The 26,540-nt window shown below is 38.5% G+C and overlaps 1 protein-coding gene and 1 long non-coding RNA gene across 2 annotated transcripts in view; both read right to left on the bottom strand.

Annotated features, from left to right (window-relative positions):
- Window positions 1-331: 331 nt before the first annotated feature.
- The window catches only part of LOC122463506, a 203,637-nt gene continuing 177,428 nt past the window's right edge, over window positions 332-26,540 (bottom strand). The window contains exon 3 of the long non-coding RNA XR_006286953.1: window positions 332-377. This is a non-coding gene — a long non-coding RNA (uncharacterized LOC122463506). The remainder of the gene's footprint in view (window positions 378-26,540) is intronic.
- On the bottom strand, window positions 24,074-24,718 carry LOC102934270 (calcium-binding and coiled-coil domain-containing protein 2). Its single transcript, XM_007064774.4, has one exon. The coding sequence runs from the start codon at window positions 24,716-24,718 to the stop codon at window positions 24,074-24,076; it is 645 nt and encodes a 214-aa protein (XP_007064836.4).

The raw sequence follows: 26,540 nt of genomic DNA, 5'->3' as shown, positions 1-26,540 counted from the left end.
CCCACATTTCCCTCAAACTGTCTGGTCCTCCCTTGAGCACTCACATAAGTTATTAGGTTCACTGCCCCTAAGAGACAGTAAACAGCAGCTCATTAATTTAAATGCGGCTTGACAAACACTCTTATTTCAGTCACAGCACAGTGTTGGTTTATTTTAAAAAGTAAAGCAATTTTATTAATCAAAAAGGCATAGATTTAAGTAATACCATGTATAATAACATTTTAATAACAATTTCAACACGTCTGTAACTTTCATACATTACCCATACATACATATCTGTACATAGTGTGTACCACACAGTAATAGTAATGTTTCAGTGAGTTATGGATTTTCCAGTGATGCATTACATGCCACCCTTTGGATAAATATCATGACAACTGTATGCCAGTTGGCTTTGGGGTGCTCTTAAGGTCACAACCCTCAAAGAGACAGGATACACACCTGTGGCTTTTTTCCTCTATGTACTGCTTCCTTATTGATTTCACATCTCTTCATTAACATTTTGACTTTGTATGTAAATGAGCATCCCTGGTGTTAGTTTACAGTGCTTATTTACATTCAAACAGTGATATGCCTTTCTTACCTCCTGTCTGGAAGAAATGGCCTGTCTTTAATCTTTGCTGACGACTCCTACTTGATGCAGGCTCAAAGAATATATTTTCAGTATATATACATAATTCCTTACATCATATCTGTTCATACATTTCACAGTGACATTAATGACGACTGTGACTCCAGCTTTCATTTAAGACCTCCCATGACTTTCTTTGCTGAGCCAGATTGTAGATACCAGAATCAGGACATCCCTATAATTCCTTTGCCAGCTGGCATTAAGAGGTTCTTGGATCACATTACCTTAAAATATTTCTCCTAAGTTTCGATCCTATTTCGGTTTTGTTTCAATATCTTCATTAATGATCTGGAGGATGGTGTGGAATGCACCCTCAGCAAGTTTGCGGATGACACTAAACTGAGAGGTAGATATGCTGGAGGGTAGGGATAGGATACAGAGGGCCCTAGACAAATTAGAGGATTGGGCCAAAAGAAATCTGATGAGGTTCAACAAGGACAAGTGCAGAGTCCTGCACTTAGGACAGAAGAATCCCATGCACCGCTACAGACTAGGGACCGAATGGCTCGGCAGCAGTTCGGCAGAATAGGACCTAGGGGTTACAGTGGATGAGAAGATGGATATGAGTCAACAGTGTGCCCTTGTTGCCAAGAAGGCCAATGGCATTTTGGGATGTATATGTAGGGGCACTGCCAACAGATCGAGGGACGTGATCGTTCCCCTCTATTCGACATTGGTGAGGCCTCATCTGGAGTACTGTGTCCAGTTTTGGGCCCCACACTACAAGAAGGATGTGGAAAAATTGGAAAGAGTCCAGCGGAGGGCAATAAAAATGATTAGGGGACTGGAACACATGACTTATGAGGAGAGGCTGAGGGAACTGGGATTGTTTAGTCTGCAGAAGAGAAGAATGAGGGGGGATTTGATAGCTGCTTTCAACTATCTGAAAGGGGGTTTCAAAGAGGATGGATCTAGACTGTTCTCAGTGGTAGCTGATGACAGAACAAGGAGTAATAGTCTCAAGTTGCAGTGGGAGAGGTTTAGGTTGAATATTAGGAAAAACTTTTTCACTAGGAGGGTGGTGAAACACTGGAATGTGTTACCTAGGGAGGTGGTGGAATCTCCTTCCTTAGATATTTTAAGGTCAGGCTTGACAAAGCCCTGGCTGGGATGATTTAGTTGGGGATTGGTCCTGCTTTGAGCAGGGGGTTGGACTAGATGACCTCCTGAGGTCCCTTCCAACCCTGATATTCCATGATTCTATGATTCTATTAAATGTCTAGTTTTCAGATGTGTATAGAGATCCTTGTTGGGGGTAAGCAAGTGTTAGTGCAAATGTAAGCAAAGGTACTTTAGGGTTTGTCCTGTAAGATAAAATGTTAACACCAATCGGAAAACATGCTAGATGAAGACAATCCTTTTGTCTGAGTATATAATACTAGGATGTCATCTGTGTGGCTTTTTATAAAGATTTTTGATTGGTATCGGCAAAAGAGCTATGGCATTGTAAAAATTACTTCAGAAGGAACAATTAATTGCAATAAATCTGTGAAGAAGTGCAGTTTTGTGTGTGTCTTTAAATGTGGCATATCCCTCAGTGCTCTGGTAATCTAATGTACATCATAATGAGTGTACCTGGGAATAAAAACATGGAGATAAGAGGTATAATAAGCAAAGAAGAAATAAAGTCCCAATTTGAATGTTAGTATTGAATAGAAACAGCAGGGAATGAACAACTGAAGATCTCACAAAGTTGAGGAGACTGACAAATTATAATACAATATGCTTTACTTTCCTTAGCGAAAGGAAACATTCCTGATAAGAATTATTTTGGCCATTTGTAAGTCCTGAAGAAAACTGCTGGTTTTGTTTTCTAGAGGAACTCATTTTGGGTATTGTTTTGGGGATGAAGGGATATTGCGGATGTGCCAGGAAACCTCTTCTAGAGGTTCAATTATAGTAGAAGTAAATCAGTACAGATGGTGAACTGAGAGTTATCACTAAGGTATTTGAATTGCAACAACCTTCAAAGCTCAATCGTACCTGCCATTTTGCTCACTGTATGTGACACACACCCACACACACACACACGCACACACACACACACAGCATTGCGGTCAGCTCATCTAAACACACAATAGCATATCTTCAGCATATGGATGATAGTATATTATTATTTATTCAGTGTTGACAGTGTATCATTCTGTAGCAAACACAGAGTTGATGTGGTCCCTGCCTCAAGGAGCACATAATCTTAAACACTAGCAACTATATATTTCTTGCCCTGTGAAACCTGAACATTTGTGTCTTGTCCTGGAGGACAGCTTGAATGATATGGTCAAACAGACATGTTAGAGCTCCATCATCCTCTAATTTGGGACATTGCAGGACTTGCTTTGGGGAGATGTTATTAACAAATACTTGATGCTGCATCATCGGAGTCTTGCCACTGACTTAAGGGGTGCTGGATCAGAGACAGTGAAGATGATCACCCTTTCATATTGTTGATGGGATTCATCAACTTACTTGTTGATGGGATTCATCTGGAGATAATGCTGTTTTGTTCAAAAATGCCCTTTCCATTGACATATGTTGGATGTGGTAAAAAAATGTGTTTTCTAGTGAATAGCACACTGAATTACAATTCGGGAGGCCTGGTTTCTATTTCATTCTGCCACAGGTCTGCTAGGTAATGATGGGCAAGTCACCTCCCCTCTCTGCATCAGTTTCCCTCAGTAAAATGTGGAATATGATACTGACCTCCTTTGAAAAGCACTTTCAGACCTACTGATGAAAAGTGGCATGTAAAAGCTAAGTATTATTATTGTTTTATTGATGCTATGACTACCTTGCAATTCTTTGCAACCAATCACAGCTATCCAGCATAATTTTGAGCACAAAGAATAACAAGAAAAGCTGTCACAGTATTTTTGCTGTCATCTTTTTCAAATGACAATTTGTGAAAAAAATTCAAAGTGTCACTAAATTACATTTTTTGAATGGTTTGATAACTTGAAAACAGTTAAATTTTTAGGGGAGAAGAAAGCTAGTTAAGAATATATATTTTTTGTCCAGCTTTAATGTCCACTGTTAGATCCATATATATTCCTTTCTTTCTCATTTCTTTCCCCTTTCTCCATTCTCCAATTTTTAATCGATTGGACTCCATGAATGTTCTACTTTTAAAATAAGGCAGCTGCATATTAAAACATTTTCCCTTTATGTATCCAACTGTGTTGCCTAATTTAAATACAGGTAGTTTCACAAGAACACTACTAGAGATATACTGCTGGTAAAGAGCTGGTGTGTGCCTTGACATCACCCCACACAGAGGGTTGAAGTGGTGAGTGTTGCAAATCAGTGGATTAGAAAGGATACAGTTACTGTTAAAAAGCTTTTCTCAATAAAGGATTACTGCAATATCAAGAATCCTGCATGCATTAAAAAACTGGCCATACATGATACTGGGTCACATTCCCAGTAGGTGTAAACTGATTTACCAGCTGGAGTTCTGGTCCATTATATGTAACTTAGACTCAGTGAATTTTGAAAAAATCTATTTTTTCCCATGTAGTCAGAAGTCTCAAGCATGAAATTTTCTGTTTCAGTGCTAACTCAAGAATACAAGATTTTACAATTCAAACAAGCATCAATAGCAGTAAAACAGAAGCCTTTACCCTTGAGACTGTTGACTACAGGATTAATTACTTTTTTTTTTCCAAAACCTCTCTCAAACTTCTGAAAAAAAGAGCTAAATGTAACAATGACAAAAGTTTAAATTATTTACAGCATCATACTATCTGGGTTTGGTTTGCTTTCGTTTCTCAATGCCGGTGCTTCACAATAAAAAGATTTGTAACTATGCTCAACAGTAGAATACAGTGGCCACGCTTGAAAGTTAATTCCAGATATTACCAGTTCCAGTGATATTCTCCATTCTAATTATAGCCAATATCGCTCAAACAGTTAAAATCTTTCAAAATGAAATAACTCTTTTAAATGTAACCATGGAGGCCTAGAGGCTCAAGTGGAAGATTGGGAGTCGACAGCCCTCACTACCATTCAATCTCCTCACCTGACTTTCAGTGAGGACTAGTTTGGACTAGTTACTTACGACCTGATAGTGCTACCCTTTTGAATTGAATTTTGATAAGGACTCAGAGGTGTGTTTCACTGTCCTCATGAAAACCTGCCAAATTAGTTCAATTTTGGAACCATGGAAAAATCCCCATTCGAACTGTTTGGTAGAACTTGATAGATGTTTGCACTAAATTCTCTGAATGTTCCACTTACTTCACTTGATCCTAATCCCTACTAAGCCTCCTGCATCTTTTCCAAATTATAGCACACAGTCAGAGCTCCTCATGGGACACAGGCAAAATTCTTTCCACTACTTCGTCTGCTTTCCCACACCAAAATATCTTTTGTCTTAGGGGAAGATGCCAGGACCCCATGTATTTATCTCACCTGTACATTGACTAGTGTTCATTTCACAGCCCTTATTAATGAGCAATGACTCATACCCAGTTTACAGAAGAGATAACTGAGAGATTGTATAAGGTCACTCTGGCAGACCTGCTGATAGAATCTAGATCATTAATATGGTATATTCATGTCTCATCCACTTAGCCATACTGCCTCTTTGTGACATCCTGTACCCAGTATTCACCACTTTTATATGGTTATGATATATTTGGTACAAAATATGACTTATGAAGTATCATTTGAAAACTTGTAATCTAATGAATCCTAGAGAGGGGGTTCTGCTGTAAGCTTTTGGGTGAGAAAAAAAACTTTTTTTGTTTGTTTTCAAGATCATGTAGCTTGGTAAAGTTTAGGAATTAGCTTGCATTCTTATCTTTTTTTTTCTTTTGTAACCAATTCTGACATATATCACTTATAATCATTTAAAATCTTTGTCTAATTAATAAATTTGTTTTATTGTTTTATCTAAATGAGTGTGGGTGATTGAAGTGTTCGGGAAACCTCTACTGAGGTCAACAAGGCTGGTGCATATTCATTACCCATTGTTGGAATGATGGACTAATTATGAGCTTGTACTGTCCAGTGGGCTACAGAACAGTAGAAGACACACATTTCTGGGGAGCAAGGTTGGGGCTAGGAACTATGCAGGTATTGTCCTGTATCTATTCATGGATGGCTGGGAGAGCATTCATGTATTCAGCTGGGAATGACTTTATATGCTAGTGGCTGGGAGTGAGCAGAGCCTGGAGGGGATGGCTGTTCTGACAGTAAAACAGTGTAAAAAGCATCCCAGGCTGGAGAGCTAAGGGGACACAGCAGTCCAGTAGTTCCGGTTGCACCATGGGGAATGCCACACTCTCAGAATGAAAATATTATATCTTAGTGTTTAGACTATGCTTTCTATTCAATTGGATCTAATTCTGCATATTCATTTTCACAAATGCTTCAAGGCCCACAGATGAATAAGCACTATGTAAACTCCGAGTGTTTAGAAGGTGCATAGCTCCTAGGACAGGAAGGTGTTCAGATAGCTAAAGACTGCATTGCAATGCATACAAACAAGGAGGAAGAGCTGATGTAATTTCCTAACTTTTGAGTGTTGGTGTTTACAACCTTAATAATGGCTTTTTAATGTAGAATTTTTTTGTAGGGGATAAATAGAATCTATGTAGAAAGACGTTCATACAATAAGGAAAGGAAATATAAAGCTGCATTGTTGCGTGGCACAATGCTTTTGGAAAATATAAAGACAAACTGTATTGAAGTAAAAGATAGTTTCATACAAAAAACTGCAAAATGAGAAGACAGACTAGGAATTGTTTATGCAGATAAATGAAGACAGTAAAATGGCTAGAACACTGATCACATGAGATTTCAGTTACATGATGCTGAAAAGAATGAGGGTTGTGGTGTAACCAAGAATAACAGCTTGTTTCTTTTGACTGCTTGTAGAAAATTCATCAGAGTCAGAGGATATTTGGAATACTAAGAAACAAAACAATATGATACATTAGATAAAATGGCTGTCAGTTTACACTAGACTATGCTCATCAGACTATATTTGTTCCCTGTACAGTCCCCTAAGTCAGTGAGGAACCCATCCAAAAAGGAGGACGGACTGAATTTTTGCCAAGACCCTACCCGAGCAGTTTCCATTTGTGCCTAGGGCTGGTCAGTGGAAGCTGTTTGAGAGACACTGAATCAGTGCACCCAGGAGTACTGTTGGACATAGTTCATTCTCAGCCAGCACTCTGGCAGCTCTGCTGACTAGTTCTAGGCCTCCCAGAACAAAAAGCATTATGGGCACCCCTGCAACACCTGCAAGGCAGATTTTCTGTGGTGGGGGCCCTAGGATTCAACATCATAAACTGACATATCCTGTGACTGAACCAAATATCACATATATGGGACTCATATCTAAAATTGTAACTGAATCTTTACTCAGGTTTCAATAGGCAGTTTTCTTGACTAATAGTATGTCTAAGTATGGAGACTATACCAGCATAGCTAGGTTTCCATTGGTGCGGTAACATAACTAATGTATAGCCTACATTGACAGAAGGTTTTTTTTCCCCATTGGTGTAGGAACATCACCCCCTCGATTGACAGAAGCATTATTTTATTTATATTTATATTTATAGCTGCATCTATTACTGAGGGATAGATTGGCATAGGCAAGGAGCTCGGGAATACCTGTGTATATACAAAGCAACTGCATATGCTTAGGCTACATTCAAAGTCAGTGTCCTAACTGACATATTTTAGGAAATGAGAGATAGAAGCAAAGGTGTCAGCTTTGCATCAAAACAAAAACAAAGTGGTCTTGTTCTAAACCTTAGAAAACTGTCAGTAAGACTGGTTTGTGTATGATGCGATGTGTAATGCAGAGAAATACAGATGATCAGTGGAGCATCTCAGTGCAGCTGCTAGCAGCCTAGAGGAGTGAAGTACCTGGCTGCAATAAGCAGCAAATTTGTTTGTGTAGTTGTAGCCATGTCGGTCCCAGGATATTAGAGATACAAGATTGGTGAGGTAATACCTTTTATTGGACCAATTTCTATTGGTGAGAGACACAAGCTTTTGAGCCACATACAGCTGTTCTTCAGGACAGTCACTGTCCTAAAGAACATACTGTCTTAAAAAAACCCCATTCCTTATGACTTGATCAAATGCCCCTTACATTCAACAGTGCTTGGTACACTTTCACTGTACAGTAGCTGAGTGTAACATTGGAAAGAGACTTCACAGCATATTGTGTCAAGCTGACTCTGCATATGTTTACTAAAGCTGTATTGAAATTCTTATGAAAATTTAGGTGAAAAAACTGGCATGCATGTGCAGTAAACCCATTCTTCTCAATGAAATAGTTTTTAATTTCCTATCTGAAAACCTATTACAGACTAATAGCCTGCAAAATTTCATTTTAAACCCTAAAGCATATGGGAATTATTGGAATTCCAAAAAGCATCGTAGGGCCTGATTTTCCTCTTACTTCACTTAGGCATTGCACTGGTGTAACTCCATTGACTTCAGTGGAATTACTTTTGATTTATACCACTGTAAGTGGTCCTAGACTCTGATTCTTCTTTGCCCTGCACTTTCTGTAGTCATCTACACTAGTTCAAAGGGTGTGTAAAGAGCTACCAAATGGAGCAAACTGGTAGTGCAAAACATCACTTTGTACTGGGGTAGACAACTACATAAGGTGAGGAACAATTTAGAATCAGAGCCCTCTATTTTTAAAAATCTATAATTAAGAAAGGCCAAAGAATGTCTTACTCTGATGTGGATTTGCACACTGTTCTTTTAGCAGCAGCGTTAGCTGTATACTGACATTTTGTACTTCAAAAGTATATTAGGAATAGACAAGATTTGTACTTGAAACAGACGATCTTTAGAACTCTTAAGCCATTTTGCAAGTGTGCACTGACATCTGGTGGATGTTTACAATAGCAACCAAAGTAAGAAAATGTTTACCTCCCCCCCCACACTCATACTAGCATTTAATGATAAAGTACTTGCTTTATTTATTCATGGCCAGATCTTGCCCTCCTGAGGGAAGACTAATGGGAAGAGGCCTGAGAGGCAGAAAATTAGGCAAGGTTTCCTTACAGAGATTTTTTGTTGTGTTGAGTTTTGGACCTCCAAACCTATAGTTCTTCTCAGATCTTGTGAATTGTGCTGGAAGACTATGATCATATGCACAAAGTTCAGTGCCTCTACACCAGCCCCTGGGGCCTCTCTCCAGCTCCGGGCAATTTGGTTCCATGACTGCGGCCGCTGAAGGCATCCTTTGAGTGTTCAGACTGGCATGGAGGGGGCTCTGCTCAGGACTATATACAGTCTCTCCCAATGCACCATATAGAATAAGAAGGCCCCTAATGAAGTTCTATAGCCATCATTTTCATTTTGACTATTCCTGTCGAATTCCTGTCGAATTCCTGTTCTTTTGTTCCATTTCATACTGTTTCTCATTTTCCACTCATGTTTGACTCTGTATTATTTTCCTTTCATTCTTCCTTCCTCCCACCCCACTGCCCAGTCCCCATTCCTGCCTACTTACCCTTTAAATTCTTGCTGTTCTTGAATACCACACTTTTCTGGCACAACTGGCTTATTTACCTTTGTGTGAGCACTGAAACTTTATTTCCCTTCTGTATGTTTTATGGACTATATTGTATTCTAGGCCAGAAGGGTGGGCAACTGATGGAAAAAGTCCCCACAGGTTGCTGTTTCTCAGCTCAGTGCAGTCAAAGAGCGGCAGCATTCACTGTTTATTTATTCTAAACTTTGTGCCAGTTGGAAGAAACACAGTAGCTATTGGAAATAATTGCTTATTGAATGCTTTGTGGAAAATAGCTTGTTAGCACCATGTGGAAGGAAATGGACTGCAAGATGGTGCAGGGAAAGTTTTCATTATAGTATTTGCATTTTGGTTGGATTTGACTTCTGACTTTTTTTTTCTTTTTTAAAAAAGGCTCCTGAAAACTCCAGCAGCTGAAAGAATTTCAGATCTATGAAACCAGCATGTGTTTTTTTCCCCCCTCAAAGGAATATGAAGGAAGACAGGAACTTTTGTATTCTTTGTATTTTTCTAGGTTTAAGAAACAAAATTTTGAAAATTATTTTGACCTGTCTGAAGCAACTCCTGGAAAGATTAGAAAATATTATCCAGGCTATTTCCCTGCTTTAGTTAGAAAAGGAAGGACTTAATAGGACTTGAAAAGCATATGAAAAGATTAAGCCAAATCAGTACCTTAATCATTAAAATAATCTTCTCTCTTATGTTGATACTTGGGAGATTCTCAAAAGCACAAATGACAATTAGGTTCTTAACTCCCATTGACTCTCAAATTGAAAATCTCTCCTTCTAGGTATAATTCTTGTATTTCCATTCTAGATATGTAACTGGAGCGTTTGGGGAAAATGAACACTCCGTACTGCTTCACTATGATGCCCCCTCTGGCCAGTTGAGGTGCAGAGTTAATGGGTCATTCAAAGCCCTCATTTGTTGAAGGAATAGTGGCTATGACATGCCAGTTTGAGGTAGCATGGAGGAGAAGAATGTAGTTTATTTACTTTCTTCAGATCATGAAAAAAACAGAAATATGGTTCTAGCTCGAGCTGGTAGAAACTTTGGAATTCTGTTCCATGGGAATTTCTGACATTTTAAAATTTCCATTCATCCCAAATCGGAATGAAATTCTCAAATTTCTAACAAAAATTGTTTCAGAAATATCAACATGACCTAATTGAAGCAGTTTGTTTCTATATTATATTATATTATATTATATTATATTATATATTTAGGGATGTCAAGCGATTAAAAATTAATCATGATTAATCGCACAATTAAAAAAATTGTGATTAATCGTGTGATTAATCACACTGTTAAACAATAATAGAATAGAATACCATTTATTTAAATAATTTTGGATGTTTTCTGCATTTTCAAATATACTGATTTCAATTACAACACAGCAGACAAAGTGTACAGTGCTCACTTAATATTTATTTTTGATTACAAGTATTTGAACTGTAAAAAAACAAAAGAAATAGTATTTTTCAATTCACCTAATATAAGTACTGTAGTGCAATCTCTTTATCATGGAAGTTGAACTTATAAATGTGGAATTATGTACAAAAAAACTTGCATTCAAAAATAAAACAATGTAAAATTTTAGCGCCTGGAAGTCCATTCAGCCCTACCTCTTGTTCAGCCAATCACTCAGACAAACAAGTTTGTTGACATTTGCAGGAGATGCTGCTGCCCGCTTCTTCTTTACAATGTCACCTGAAAGTGAGAATAGGTGTTCACATGGCACTGTTGTAGTTGGCGTTGCAAGATATGTACGTGCCAGATGTGCTAAAGATTCACATGTCCCTTCATGTTCAATCACCATTCCAGAAGACATGCATCCATGCTGATGACAGGTTCCGCTCAATAACAATCCAAAGCAGTGCAGACCGACACATGTTCATTTTCATTATCTGAGTCAGATGCCACCAGCAGAAGGTTGATTTTCTTATCTGGTGGTCCAGGTTCTGCAGTTTCCGCATCAGAGTTTTGCTCTTTTAAGACTTCTGAAAGCAAGCTCCACACCTCATCCCTCTAGATTTTGGAAGGCACTTCAGATTCTTAAGCCTTGAGTTAAGTGCTGTAACTGTCTTTAGAAATCTCACTTTGGTACCTTCCTTGCATTTTGTGAAATCTGCAGTGAAAGTGTTCTTAAAATAAACAACATGTGCTGGGTCATCATCCGAGACTGCTGTAACAGGAGATATATGGCAGAATGCGGGTAAAACAGAGCAGGGGATATACAATTCTCCCCCAAGGCGTTCAATCAGAAATTTAATTAATGCTTATTTTTTTAATGAGCATCATCAGCATGGAAGCATGTCCTCTGGAATGGTGGCCAAAGTATGAAGGGGCAGATGCATGTTTAACATATCTGGCACATAAATACCTTGCAATGCTAGCTACAAAAGTGCCATGAGAAGGTCTGTTCTCTCTTTCTGGTGACGTAAATAAGAAGAGGGCAGCATTATCTCCCTTAAATATAAACAAACTTGTTTGTCTTAGCGATTGGCTGAACAAGAAGTAGGCCTGAGTGGACTTGTAGGCTCTGAAGTTTTACATTGTTTTGTTTTTGAGTGCAGTCATGTAGCAAAAAAAAAAAAAAATACATTTGTAAGCAATCTCTTTCACGACAAAGAGATTGCACTACAGTACTTGTATGAGGTGAATTGAATAATACTATTTCTTTTGTTTATCATTTTACAGTGCATATTTGTAAGCAAAAATAATATACACTTTTATTTCAATTACAACACAGAATACAATATATATGAAAATGGAGAAAAACATCCAAAACATTTCAATTTCTATTCCATTATTTAATACTGCAATTAAAACTGCGATTAATTTTTTTTATCACTGTAAATTTTTGTGAGTTAATTGCGTGAGTTAACTGCGATTAATCAACAGCCCTAATTACATTATATTTATTAAAACTAAGTTTTTCAATCTTATCAAAATGAAAGTTTTGATTTTTTTTGTTTAAAATGTTAACAAAATTGATACTCCCCCCCCCCACACACACCAAATTGATTTCATTGAATCAGCATTTTCTAATGGAAAACTTCCATCAGAAATTTTTCAACCAACTATACTTATATACCGTTCACTTCACAGCTAAGTTTAGAGTGCACTGCGGTTATTTTACTCTCTTGAGAATCATCATCAAGTTAATGAATGAGACAGCTGAAACTGAGTTGCAAGTATGCTAGGAATCATGATGTGGTTCTTTACTCCATGATGCTGTATTCAGGGTTGAACTGAGGAGGAAAAGTAGTAGGACTCTTAAAACAAGTGTCAGTTGCCAAGTTGGCATGTGGCTCAACTGCCAGCACTCCTATACTAAGCCTGCTTTTTCCATGTCACTTTCTTGTAGAAACAACAAAGCCAATTCACAGTAAACAAAACATCAATGATATCTTGATTAAAATTGTATGTGTTACATGAACAAATTAGATTCATCCACCCAATGCCATTTCACACCACCAGTGACACTCAGTGTGATTGTCCAAGAGAAGGCTTAAAAATGAGGTCAGTTGGTGTTAAAATTATTTCCCTCGGTGGCGGTGCATGGTAAAGGCACCGTTATTAAAGAGGGAGTTATATATTGATTTCAGCTTCCATGTGAGATAGATTGTTCTATTTTTTGGTTCCTATAAATCAGTGTTTCTCAAACTTTTTCTTTGAAACCCCCCCCCCCCCCCCCCCCATGAGGAAAAACTTCATGGCCCAGATGTGCCACAACAACTGGTTTTCTGCCAGTTATAAAAGCCAGGGCCAGCGTTACAGGGCAGCAAGCAGGGCCATTGCCTGTGGCCCCACGACACAGCAGAGCCTGTGAAGCTAAATGGTGTGGGCTTCAGCCCTGGTGGGGCTCCAGTTTGGGCTTTCTGCTGTCGGCTGCCCCAGCGACTGTAATGCCAGCCTTGTTTGGCAGCCCCCCTGAAACCTGCTCTCGGCCCCCAGAGGGTCACAAGCTACTGGCTGAGAACTGCTGCTCTCAAGGGACAATTATTTGACAAGTATGGGAAACAGATCTTTAGGTATTGTACCAAATATGCTTGTACTGCTGTAGTGTTGGCTTTTATAGCAACTAAGAGTATATTTTGAATTAAGTGAAACTTTGACAAAATATTAGACAGATTTGACCACAATTGATCTCTGAATGTAAAATACTTTTTTTTTTTTGGCCAGGTTTGACAAGCTTTTTGGATGCTACAAAATGTATAGTTTTGAGATACAAGTAGAAATCTGTGGGGGATAAATAATAATTCAGAAACAGTCATTGGGCCAGAGAGAGAGTGAGGATGATTCTGTAGCTTGATGGTTACACCGGGTGGGGCACCCACCTGGGTCCAGTTCCCCTGTTCCAATGACTATTTAAGTACTTAGCCACAGTGGCACAGCTTCAACAGGAGAGAATGAGGAAGCCCCACATTGCTGTGTCCTATAGCCCAGTGGTTAGGACAGTCACTGCAGAGATAGCGTACAAATCTTTTCAGCCCAGCAAGCAAAGAGAGAATTAAACCTGGGTCTCCCAAATCTCAGGTGAGTGCTTTAACCACTTGGCTAAACATTATAAGGGTGGCAGCATCGCCACCACCACTGGCAAGAATGCTTAGGCACCAAAGCCATCGGTCACAATTCAGAGCAGCTGCATTTGTATTCCTCCTCCATTGTCCAATAAGGGCACCCACTTAAAGATTTCCGGCTCATAACCATCAGCTTTCTTGGATAAAGACCTGCATTTCTCTCCCTCCTGACCAGAGCTTTTTCCAGGCTGCACAATTCCCTGCTTCTCCTGTGATATTCCCAGCAAGCCAAATTGCCTAAACGGACGAGCCTCTGCTCTTTGCTTTCTCTCCAGAGGTTATCAACTGTGTAATTGCCTTCAGTTGCACGTTACCACACAGCTCTTTATAAACAAACACATGTACTCTTAAGATGAAAGAATTACAGAAAAAAACATGTTAAAGACAAATAACCTATACTCATGGTAAAAAGCTTACCTCAACTCCAACCTTGGGCTCTTCCTTCAAAACCCACAAATGGGTTTCCCCTGTATTTACAAGTTAATAACTGTTTCAGATTCAGAATCCAGAGCAACCATGAATAGTTCAGTCTTTATACAACTTGGGCCTTTAACTTTGGCCTCATGTAACAGTTGGTCAGCAGACAATAGACCACTTTTTAGGGTGTAGCTTCAAAAATCTGGGGTTCCTGGCTTTTCATAAGCTATCCTCTTAGTTCCCCTTTTCTTCATTAACATTTACATCAACAAAACCCCAGGGTAACTTATGGTCATTTCAGAATTTCCCATGATGTTACAATCCAGCATCTTGCAGCAGTGATGGGCACATTGTGGCATGTTTTCCTGAACATCACCAATTAGCACATCTTTTACAATAATCTTACAATTTTACTGGTACAGGGTTAATCCTGATTCAATTAGTCATGTCAGCTTTATTCAGACCTAAGGTCCATTATGGCTATGTTGAAATTTGACAGGCCTCAGTCCTGTGGGCCTTGTTTTACAACCGTATCTTACTTATATACCTAACATATTCTTACCAATAATGTATGCTGATCAATCATATACTAGCCTACATATTCTTACATTTATACCTACACAGTTTAAATCTATTAATCCTTATGTAATGAATGTATATGTAACCACAACAATAGATAACATAATTAACTGATTATATAAAATAATTAGCTACTGGTGTGGATGGTGGCTCTGGGTCTAGTGTGGATCCCCTTCTTAGGTGCCTACCTCTCCCCATTCGTTGCAAAAGGAGCCTTTGTGCCTAACTACAGCTTTATGGTCCCATTGGTGTTTTAATGATTTTCTCAGCACCTAAAAATTAGACATGGCAACAATGCCTAAGCCTTTTGTGGTGCTGGGCCTGAGTCTGATCTGTACTGAAGGTGAGGAGTTTGATCCCCAGGAATAATCATGGTCCCTGTATGCAATTGAAGCTGGGTTATGAAGAAATTTTCTAAAGGTGAAGAGTTACGAATTAGTTCCCTTGCGGTCAGTTGCAGCAGATAGGCTTGTTTGTTAAAGAAACTGAGCTATAGTCTCACCCGATCAGTTGTATCACCATATACGAGGTGGACATGGATCAGCATTCACATCACGCTCCCCGTCAGTAGCCAGCCTGGGCCAGGGAAGCTAATTATTCAACCAGCAGTGAGGATTGGTGAGGAATCCTGGTCACATGCCACCTGAGCCATGTTGTGCATATGCAGTTCTCACAAAACATCAGTTTCCAGTGCTCACAAATCTAACCCTCTAGCCAAGTATTGCATTAATTTGGTTAACTTATTCCCTGTCTTTGCATCTGGATGCACTAGTTATTCCCTGGTTCCTTTCATCTTTTTCAAAGTGTATAGGACCTACGAGACTTGATTTCAGTGAATCTAGGACTGTACTTATAACAGGGCCTGCATTCCTTGTTTAACAAACAGATTGGTAGATAATCCATTGTGGCTTCAGTGATATTATGATTATTAACTGCTGCCTATTTGGACTGTGTATGATTATTATTTTTCTCTGCATTAGCATGCATTTGCAGGATCTAAACTTATATTAACAAGTCCTGTGAATACTATAACTGGTTGCAATGCAGAAACTTTTATGTCCACAAGAGAGAGCTCTTGTAAAATTATATAGTGTAGCTTTAAAAAAGGAGCACAGTTTTCATATAGATAATGAAAAAAAATAAGTTTCAGTAATTAGTGTTAAGTTTAGTTATAGTATTTCACCTTCAAACCTCTTTATGTAGAAAAAATACATTATTTTTGTATTGATTGAATTCAATAACAAGTAAATAACTTGCACACATCTAATTTCTTAAATAGGACAAAGTTTCGGCATCTGATTTTATTTCTATTTAATAGTTCCTAAATCATTCATATCCATAGAGAAGTGACCCTTGCAAATAACTACTGTGTCAATCCAATATGAGATGGGGTGAACAGGGTCCATCAACCTTCATTAAACATATCTCCATCATCCAATTTATGCTTACAGAGTTCAAAACACCTCATTGACCGAGATAATCTGGCTTTCTATATTTACATACAGTTCTCTTTACTTCTGATGCATGTGCTATATTCATTTTGATTCTGCTCCTAATGAAGTCAAAGACAAGACTTCAGTGATTTAAAGAGGTGTAGGATTCTGCCTGTTCTGTGTTAATTTCTAATCTTTACTTGAAAAGTCTACCACCTGCTTCATTTTGTATTGATTTTAAAAATCTGCTTTTACAAACATTTTCATTTTTAATATTATTACTTTCCCAATGCACTTGTCTTGAACTGAACTTTCCAGATGGTACCTAATATCTAAGCATCTTTTCTGTAAATTCCAAATTTTAAAGTTTCTACAGTATGATAAATATTGAATTAAAATAACAACCTTTCATAGTCACAAAAATAGCTCACCTTTCTGATCTCATTATTTTGTCCCATGCTTCCTCTAAATATAATAGCTTTCCATCTTTGGGTTGCATTTCGTAAAATATCTATGACTCATTAGTTGAAAAAACAGCAAAACGCCCCCACCCCCTTTGATTAGTTATAATTGGTGCCTTTCATCGATTGTTCCAGCAATGGCCCAAGAGAAGTTAGATAAAAAGCATTCCTGCTTCTGTCTAGACAGGGGTGATTCTGAGATATTGGTATCATCTGGGGTATTGCTCTGTCTCTCTGGATTGACACAGAATGTGGTCTGCACTCTGTTCACATTTGATGTAATACAGAGAATGATGTAATACAGAGAATATACTTTTATGCTGTAGATTCAGTGCTGCAGATCATTGTACATGTATAGCCACAGCATCCCAGACCAGCAAGGTACTTAATTGGGTGCCTTACTTTAAGGGTGTGAGCAATCCGATTGATTTCAGTGTAAATACTTATGTACTTAGACTTATGCATGTGCTGAATCTGGGCCTTAACTCTTGGGAACATATACAAGTAGAACAAAGTCTTTACCTCTGTTTTGTTCTTGAAAATGAAGATTCATCAGGCACATTCTTTACAACAAAGGACAAAACACTGTATGTAGAACACTAAATCCTGAGTGTAGGTATTATATCCCCCAGCTTATAACTAACATGATTATTTTTGTATCTCAGACACATATATCAAAACTTTCAGTCTCAGTTTAGGTGACTCCTCTAATGCTAATTAGCTGGCAAGTAAGGGGAATGTGATAAAAAGGAAATTAAGGAGAATCTATAATGATTAAGAAGAGGAAAGACAGAATACATAATATATCTAGGCCAAAAATTCCAAATGTGTGTAGATACATTTAGGTACCTAAATACATGTTTATGCAATTAAACAGTGGGCTGGTTTTCAAAAGTGCTGAAAACGTGCAGCTGTTAGTGAAATCAAGAGGAGCTCTGAATGCTTAGCATCTCTGTAAAAGAGGTTGCTTTTTAAAGTGATTATCTACAGATTTAGGTACCATCGTTTTGCACTCCATTTGGCTATTTTGAACACATAGGCCTGCTCCTGCTTCTTTTGACTTCACTGGTAAAAGCTCCCATTGCTCTTCCAAGTTTGTTCTTCATGATGATATTAATTTTGAAATACTACTCTTCTGTTAAAATGTACCACCTAACATTCTCACTTTACTGTTGTGTCAGGAAACATCAATTTTTCAATTTGTAAAGGCACATTTGATAATGCAACTGGTTAATGATGCATCAGTATTAAATATTTAAATGTATATAAATGTTGTTGTTCAATATGCATTTCATGAACATTTGAAAATAGATATCATCTTGTGAGATTTCCCCTGAACATCTGCCAGCTTGTGCATATTATTGTTTCATCCAATTTATTATCTGGAATTCAGATTAAAATATAGAATTTTGAACATACAGGAAATTACATATAGAATTTGCAATATCTTTGGAAACTATGCAAATAAAAAAAACAGAGATGCACATGCAGCAAAAGCCTGGCACCATCACTCTAAAATTTAGGGCAAGATCAATCCTAGTTTTGTGACTTGCATCTTTCCTGAGAATGAACCAAAATCAAATCCTGGCTCTGAACAGCAAGAAATTTGAGAAAGTTTGGTTCCAGATTCAGTTTTAAGCTGTATGACATGGGCGCATCTCTAATAAAAACACTCTCTTTAAATGTAATCACTATTTATTAACAGTCCAGAACAATTCATTATTCTCCTCATCTCTTCTCAATGGTTGGATATCAACTCGTCCCTACAATTAGAGCTAGTAATTTGAGTTAGACACCACCTTGCAGAAAAGATCTGTTACTAGGTTATTTTGTACATACCCTTGTAAATTTAGGATTATCTCTTGTTTAGTCTCATTTTAAATGACTCAAGTTATAGTACTCCCACTACTTCCATTAAGATATCTCTATCTAATTAATACACTCTCACACTTTGGAAAGTTCTCCTATAGTTTCAATCTATATTGCCCAGTTTTATGCCCATCCTCCTAGTTTTTCCCTTTGAATCACCCTCAACAATTCAAGAATAAGAAACTCTAAGTACCGTGTGTCATTTGCCTGCTATATACAGATACTGTGATACTATTGTAGACTACACTGTTATTAGCACAGTGTTATAATACATTGCAAACATGACCTTCAGACAAGTGGTAAATACGTATGGTGCAAAGGAAGTCCACAAGGTCAGAAGCAGAGTTGAAACTGAGACCCACTGTGGCTTCTGTAATCTTGGGACTAATGTAAATTTGTAGCTGCTGCACTCCCCTCTCCCAGTCAGAGGGGAGTTAGATGATGGATTTGAGTGATTAGCTACAACCTTTCATCACTTGCCTACCTCATTCCAAAAGGACTCCTCCACAGAGTGCAAATGCTATGGATTCTCTGTGAGATGTCCTTAGATCATATTCCCTCATACCCCACCCCATCTTCCTGTTTTGTGGCAGAACTTCAGCAGTTTAATTTACACGGTGATATGGGGTATCTGAGGGAAGAATTTTCCTGAGGAGCTTCCTTCCTATAGACTACCTCAAACTCAAGCATCCAGGATCCATTTCTCCTAGACTATAAAACCTGTTAAGTGCTGTTTCAGTGTTTGGCATTTCTTTGGTTTACTGTCTAAACAGCATGAAAACAACATGCCAAGGTGGTGTGAATGGATGTTTAAGTTACACATCAGGCATAAATTTGTCAGTAAGTGGGAAAGCAGTGTAAATTACATCAATCTGCTGTTATAGGGAAATGCAATTCTGTCCTAGTCTAAGGGTATTGCATGAACTCAGCTTGCATTTGCCGACTCCCGGATATATTTGGCTGAACCTCATTCAAAGTCTGTAACTGCATGGAGGAAACAGTAAAGCCCAAGTCTCTGATTTAGCGCATTTTGAACCTATAATATTATGCCAGCACTTACATGTGCATTCTCTAGTACAAAAACTTTGTATATTAGATTTATGTATCAGTGGTCTTGATTTTACTGACTGTGTATAATTTTGGCCATTTTAATAAGCATCAAAACCTTATTTGAACTCTGCTTCCTACACGTCCTGTTGATTTTACATTCTGATGTGAGTACTACAAGTCAATGCCCATGAGAAAGTTTGAGTAAGATAACTACTTAGTGAGAGGTAATTCCTTGGAGCAACGCAAAATGTAGTAGTTTCAAAGGCCAGGCATATTTTTTCCACACAATTAACACAAAAATCATATTTTAATGGATATGCCTTAAGCAGGCGTGCACATTATTTAAAGATTCTTTTGGTGAATGCATAGCTAAGCAAACTTTCTTATGTGGTTTACTTTTATCTTCCCTAGCAGCTCGCATAAGAACAGGGAGTTTTTGTACTGCAGGGAACGACATATCAGTATGAGCCAGAATGAAATGTATCTGATTATCTGCCAGAATTACCTGAAAAATGTTCTATTAGTCAGGTATCACTTTTTGCAGATTCTTACTGCTGTTAGAGGCAGCATTTTATGGTGAGCACTGGGCATAGCTGAGGAGCGAGATACATACAAGATGAGGGTTAAGTTGAGGTTACTTCTCTGTGTGTGCCTGTTCTTACATTGTACTGATAGTGAATGAGGTGGCATGAAACTATACTTGCTATCATGCTGTCCCCTGCCAGAGTGTCCAAATAACTAATCTCCATGATGGTTCTCATAGGAGTGCCTTGGAGGAGTGCTTTATCCTAGGCCCTGAGTACAGGGGCACCTTCCCATTAGCTTGGTGTTCCTTGAAGGGGTGATCGGTGCTGGGATACTGTCAATGTAGCTCTGAGCCACAGGTCTTTGCAGTGTATTTAATATCCTGCTTGCTACTTAATATGCTGTCTGCTATTCCCTCAAATGCATTGCCTTTTTGAGGATCCAACCCCAAAACCACTGGTTTTGGTGCTGCAGAGGTGCTCCAGGCCTGGAAACCCAGAAGCTCTTTCTGATGGAGTGGGTGGTGAAGTAGATACCTTGAGGGTGAGGACATATACATTTTGTCAGCTGAACTTCCAATTTTCATTTTGATCTATTTATTTGCTTCTTATCCCCACTGTTTACATTCAACCCTGACCCTGCCCTGTGGCCTGCACCTGGCCCTAGTCTTTTTTCTACCTTGCCTCTTGCCCATGCATTTTCTACAGCCAGGCCACTCAGCTTGTAATTGCTAATTTCCTTCTTGCATGTTGAGTGTCTGTATGCATGTAGATCTCATGGTCACATGCAAATGAATCTTTAAATAAGTACAAATTAGACAGATTGGACCGGCATAGGCATCAGAAGTATTTGCATATTTGGCTATCAAAATTACACATTATTGAACACCCTCTCTCCATTAAGCCCCTTGCTGAACTGAATGGCCAAGACACAGTAGCACTGATAGGGTATGTGCAATGATGATTGTGCTGTGGTCACGTTGATCTGTGCTGCTTGCTATTTATTGGCTGAGGCCTGAGGAGCAATTGTATATTGGCTTTACAGGACTATCATACAGATTTCTGACAAGGGAGATATGTGCAATTCCTGTGCTGTGAGTAACAAATGACTTCTTTGTGAGAATGGAGGGAGAGAGACAAAGAAACTGAGGATATGTGATGGTATTGTCCAGTGGACTGATTGAATCTTTAGAGGTAAATTGGAGACCTCATGCATTTTACGCTAAGACAATGAATAATACGTGATGTTTGATTTCTGGTTCCCATAGCCATTATACCTTCCTCCCCCGCAAAAAACAAAAACAAAACAAAACAAAAAAAAAACAGGGACCCTCTTTTGGCCTTATTTCTTTCCTGTTGTTCACATACTATCAACCCTTGAACAATGTACCCAGCCTCTCCTTCAGAGGTATCCAGCAGACAGCAGATTTGTAAAAGGATCAATTCTGCTGACAATTTATTTAACAGCATTTTTGTAAGTGGGTATAACTGGATTTTCAACAAAGTCCCCTGTGCAGCGTGGCTGTTTGCAAGCAGATGCTATGCTTGGGTGTTTGGCAGTGCTTGACTTGGGGGGTCGTTAGTTGGCAAGTGTCAGATATCTCAAAGAAATATTCACTTTTCTACCTAATTTTAGCTCAGTTCTTTCTGGTCAGGTATACAATTTCTTATATCGCCAGGAGGTCAGTAGGTTTTCTAGAGCCCTCCTTTCTCTTTACCTAAGGAAGCTAATGCTCTGCTTGAATTCTGCCATGATATAAACTAGCATAATAATTTTAAACAGATCCGGGCATTGAATTGATTTATTTTGAACTGCAGAATGTGGAATAGAGATCTCTGCAGGTGTCATCCCTGCATATTGTCTCTGTGACTACAAAATACAAGCATGTAAGTCTGGATTGCACATCTTCAGCTTTGAAAGTTTCCTTGATTTTAGAAGTACACACTAAGCACTCCAATCTCTGCTTTTCATCCCTGGAGACCTTTGGATTGCAAAGAGCTTTTAATGCTGAGCACTCTACTTACCACCAGTTACCTTTTTCATCTAAGTAAATTCACAAGATTTCACACTTTTTCTCTATCATTTTAAAAGTCCGGTTAGGTGAGATGGATGGCATGTGACAATGAAAAAAAAATGCTATTTTCTAACATTGATCAAGGCACTTAATTAAAATGAGGGGAAAAAAAACAGTATTTTCCCTCGAGCCAGCCTCTCTCTCTCTCCCTCCCTCCTGCTAGCTTCCTACTACAGATTTAAAGAAACATTATAGATCTCATTATAATAAGAGCCTAATGTGAGCTTGGAAGCATAAGGTGCTCAGTACCCAACAAGAGCTCCTCAGTGTCTGGCAGGACCAGACATTTCTATCAGCAATACATTTTGTTCAATATACAGCTCTTAGTATACACTAGCCTGAAGCTTCATCATCACCACTAGTGCCACAATGGTATTTAATTTTTCACAAGAAATAAACAGCCTGCTTAAAATACTTGTAAATGCTGTTAATCATACTTGAAGTTCCCAATTACACATGATAGTTTACTAATGTTTTAAACATCATGTATTTATGGAAGGTAATTAATTTCTCTGCATGTAAGTAAATTTAATCTTATTAATATTATACGGACAAATTAGAATGCCATATTTCTTCATTATTTAAACACATAACCTCAGAATGGAAATAACGCTCAAGCAATTACAACCAAATGTTTTCTAAATAGAAAACCATCATCACTGGTACACTGTCTTGCAGGGTTATTATCATGCTCTCTCATCCTGATTAAGTGTGACTATTAATCCTGAAAAGGCTAGTTACTGATCCCTGTGTTCTGAGTAACCCTAGCTCACTGTCATTTTTTCTCCATTCCACTGTATGTTTTCCTTTAAAAAATAATGATGATGTTGATGATAGGACCAACCTGTTGCCATTTCACAGTCTTTGAGAGGACTTTCATCTCATTTCCTTACTTATGTGTTTGTTTTTCATCTCGCCCCGTGGGATATCAACTGTAAAGTAGTGAAATGAATGGTGTCATTGTCCTATGACACAATGTCATTAAAATGTTTGACTGAAAATTCCCATGACTCTTCACCACTGTTCCATTCCTATGCAAACAATAATGGATAGGAACTGGGACCATTGTGAAAACTGGGGAGACAACTTGTAGGATAACACATTGGCTGGAAGTTAACACAAGTCACTATCTTTATCTTCCTGTGTTTCACATTATCACTTGTAGCTTGTGCTCTATGCCCTGAGGAAAGGAATTTGGAAATTTTAAAAGGGATCTAAAACCTTATGCTTTGGGGGATAAGCCAAACCTAACTGTGGAAGTTATGAAGGAATTTTCGCTATGGGCAAGTTGTTCTGCAACTGTCCATTGTAGGATTTCTTACTCTTCTATAAATTATCTGGTATTGACTCTTCTCAGAAACAGATTACTATATTAAATGACTCTGGATTGGAAGAATGGAAAGGTAGCAAAGAATGACCTGTTCCGTTCCTTTACCCCAGAACTCAGAATTCACAAAATCAAAATTCACTTTCCATGAGCATTTACCAACTTTTCACTAAACAATCACTCTTTTGGCCATCAATGATAGAGTATATTTGTGGAAAGCAAATATCAACAGAACGTAAGCCTGCTAAAAGCACATTCACCTAAATATTCATATTGTATTCATCCAATTGTAAATAGAATTGAGCCAATTCAATTATACCAATTTTATAAATAAAGCAGCAGTCTGATGCTGCATATTCTGCACCTCCAGCAGGACTTTATTAGTTTCTGGGCTCAAGAATGTAGACACACAACTTATTTCAGCATATCTGAACTTTCTAGGTCTTGGGACTGAGCCCAACAGACTTATCTACATCCAGTTCATCTCCCTTTGTCCATGCTGTTCTTCTAGTATGCAAACTGGACCATGATCTAATTACAGTTTCAGGTTAGTGTCCTCCTGCATAAAGTTCTTATTTCTCCTGCTGGAGAACCTTCTCTTCCTAGATGGCCTTATTCCTCTCCATGAAGGACCTTGTTCCATTCTTGGAGGGCTTTCTGCTCCTCATCAAGGGCTTTCTTCTCCTTTTGAAGGGCCTTTTTCTCCCCATGGAGGGCCCTGTTCTCCTCATGAAGGGCAATTTTTTCCTCCTGGAGGGCTTTTCTCTGATTCTGAAGGGCCTTTTCCTCTTCCTGAAGGGCTATCTCATCCTTCTGGAGAGCCTGAATTTGCACTTGGAAGGCCTTGTTCTCCTCCCACAGGGCAACAGTCTCTTCCTGAAGTGCTTTTTCCTCCATTTGGAAGGCTATTTCCTGTTCTTGGAGAGCCCTGATTTCTTCCCAAAGGGCTTTGTTCTGTTTTCGAAGGGCCTTTTCCTGCTTCTCAAGAACCTTTTTCTCTTCAAAGTAATCCATTTTCCTCTCCTGGAGGATCTTGTTGTCCTCAGAAAGGGCTTTGTTTTCTGCTTGAAGGGCTTGATTCTCTTTGTGGAAGACCTTGTTCTCCACACGGAAAGCCTTGTTCTCTTCCCGGAGGACCTGATTCTCCTCTCGAAGGAATTGGTTCTCCTTCCGGAGAGCTTGATTAAGTTGCATCTGGTGGGAAGAAGGGTGCAGCAGAGGGGAACAGCTGCTCATGCCATCCTTGAGTTCAAGCATTTTGTCACTTAGTTACACCCTCCAGAGTGTAGGCTGTAGTCTGAGCTTTGTTTAGCTTGTTTTATCATCAGATTGAAAATGGAGGTGAAGACTCAGTAAGCATCTCTGCATCATGGAACACAGAATTAAACATGTAGCATTTAGTTATGGAGTCCAAAGCACAGTAATGATAAACCTGATTTTCATACATGACAAATATGGTATATTCTCTTTCAATAAATCTATTAGGAGACTAAATTAATTAATTATCCATTTATTGGGAGTGGGGGAGCTGCCACTGTTTGTATAGTGTTTTGATCATTTAAGACCAGATTTTACTCTCAGTGACACCAGTGTAAATCCAGACTAATTCCACTGAAGTGACAGATTTACACAGATCTAGCTTTAATTTCTGAAATTTGAAGAAACTGATTTTGTATTTAGCTCATCTTTGTTTTTTTATGCACAAGTTCATATTCCAGTTTTTGAATGACATATAAACTTTTGTCTATTAGAGCAACAATTATACAATAATTAAGTGAATAAACTTCCTGTCCTATTGCATAAATAAGTTCTGCATTATGCACTTGGAAATACCATTGTTTGTAACTCGCTAATAAATGGCATTGTCTTTAAGCACTGACAACACAGAATTTCAAATACATTAAATTATTAACTTTCCTAATTGAAAAATATGATGTCTGATGCTGATTTCACTTTAGTTTTAAATTTGTATTAGTCTCCTGGGTTAAACACAGTCACTTTCAGTTCACTGCAGTGTATGTAAAATAAAACTCAGGCCACGTTTTAAACGCCAGTGATAAATATATGACACCGATAACAGTAGGCTTGTCAGAGCTGAGTCCCAGCACCTCTAGGCTTGCTGCATTAGTTATGAATGTAAAAAAAGAAATAGCTTAAGTCCCAGTACCTAATTGCTTGAGCTCTAGCTCCTCCTTCCTTCTAAATTAAGCACTGACCAATAACACTTGATAATAGCAATTCAAATATAAAGAATAATCATTTGAACTCATGAGATTAATTTCAGTTTTGTCCATTTGAAAATATCTAAAATTTGGAGAAACTTGTTTTGTTACTGAATTTGTCATTTCAGAGTAGCAGCCGTGTTAGTCTGTATCCACAAAAAGAACAGGAATACTTGTGGCTCCTCAGAGACTAACAAATTTATTAGAGCATAACCTTTCATGGGCTACAGCCTACTTCATCGGATGCATAAAATGGAACATATAGTAAGATATATATATATATATATATACACATACAGATAAGTTGGAAGTTACCATACAAACTGTGAGAGGCTAATTAGACACCACTGACTTCCTGAGGAAACTACAATCCATCGGTGATCTTCCAGAAAACACCCTCCTGGCCACTATGGATGTAGAAGCCCTCTACAACAACATTCCACACAAAGATGGACTACAAGCTGTCAGGAGCAGTATCCCCGATAATGTCACAGCAAACCTAGTAGCTGAACTTTGTGACTTTGTCCTCACCCAGAACTATTTCACATTTGGGGATAATATATACCTTCAAGTCAGTGGCACCGCTATGGGTACCTGCCTGGCCCCACAGTATGCTAACATTTTTATGGCTGACTTAGAACAACGCTTCCTTAGCTCGCATCCCCTAACATCCCTACTCTACTTGTGCTACATTGATGACATCTTCATCATCTGGACCCATGGAAAAGAAGCCCTTGATGAATTCCACCATGATTTCATCAATTTCCATCCCACCATCAACCTCAGCCTAGACCAATCCACACAAGCGGTCAATTTCCTGGATACTACTGTGCTAATAAGTGATGGTCACATAAACA

This window comes from Chelonia mydas, chromosome 1, assembly GCF_015237465.2.
Source record: "Chelonia mydas isolate rCheMyd1 chromosome 1, rCheMyd1.pri.v2, whole genome shotgun sequence".
NCBI lineage: Eukaryota > Metazoa > Chordata > Testudines > Cheloniidae > Chelonia > Chelonia mydas.
Note: the sequence above shows the minus strand (reverse complement) of the source record. Positions and strands in the feature narration are given on the sequence as shown.

What these genes read in the sequence shown, in the direction of transcription:
- LOC102934270 (XM_007064774.4), bottom strand. Translation starts at nt 24,718, where the DNA reads ATGCTTGAACTCAAGGATGGCATGAGCAGCTGTTCCCCTCTGCTGCAC.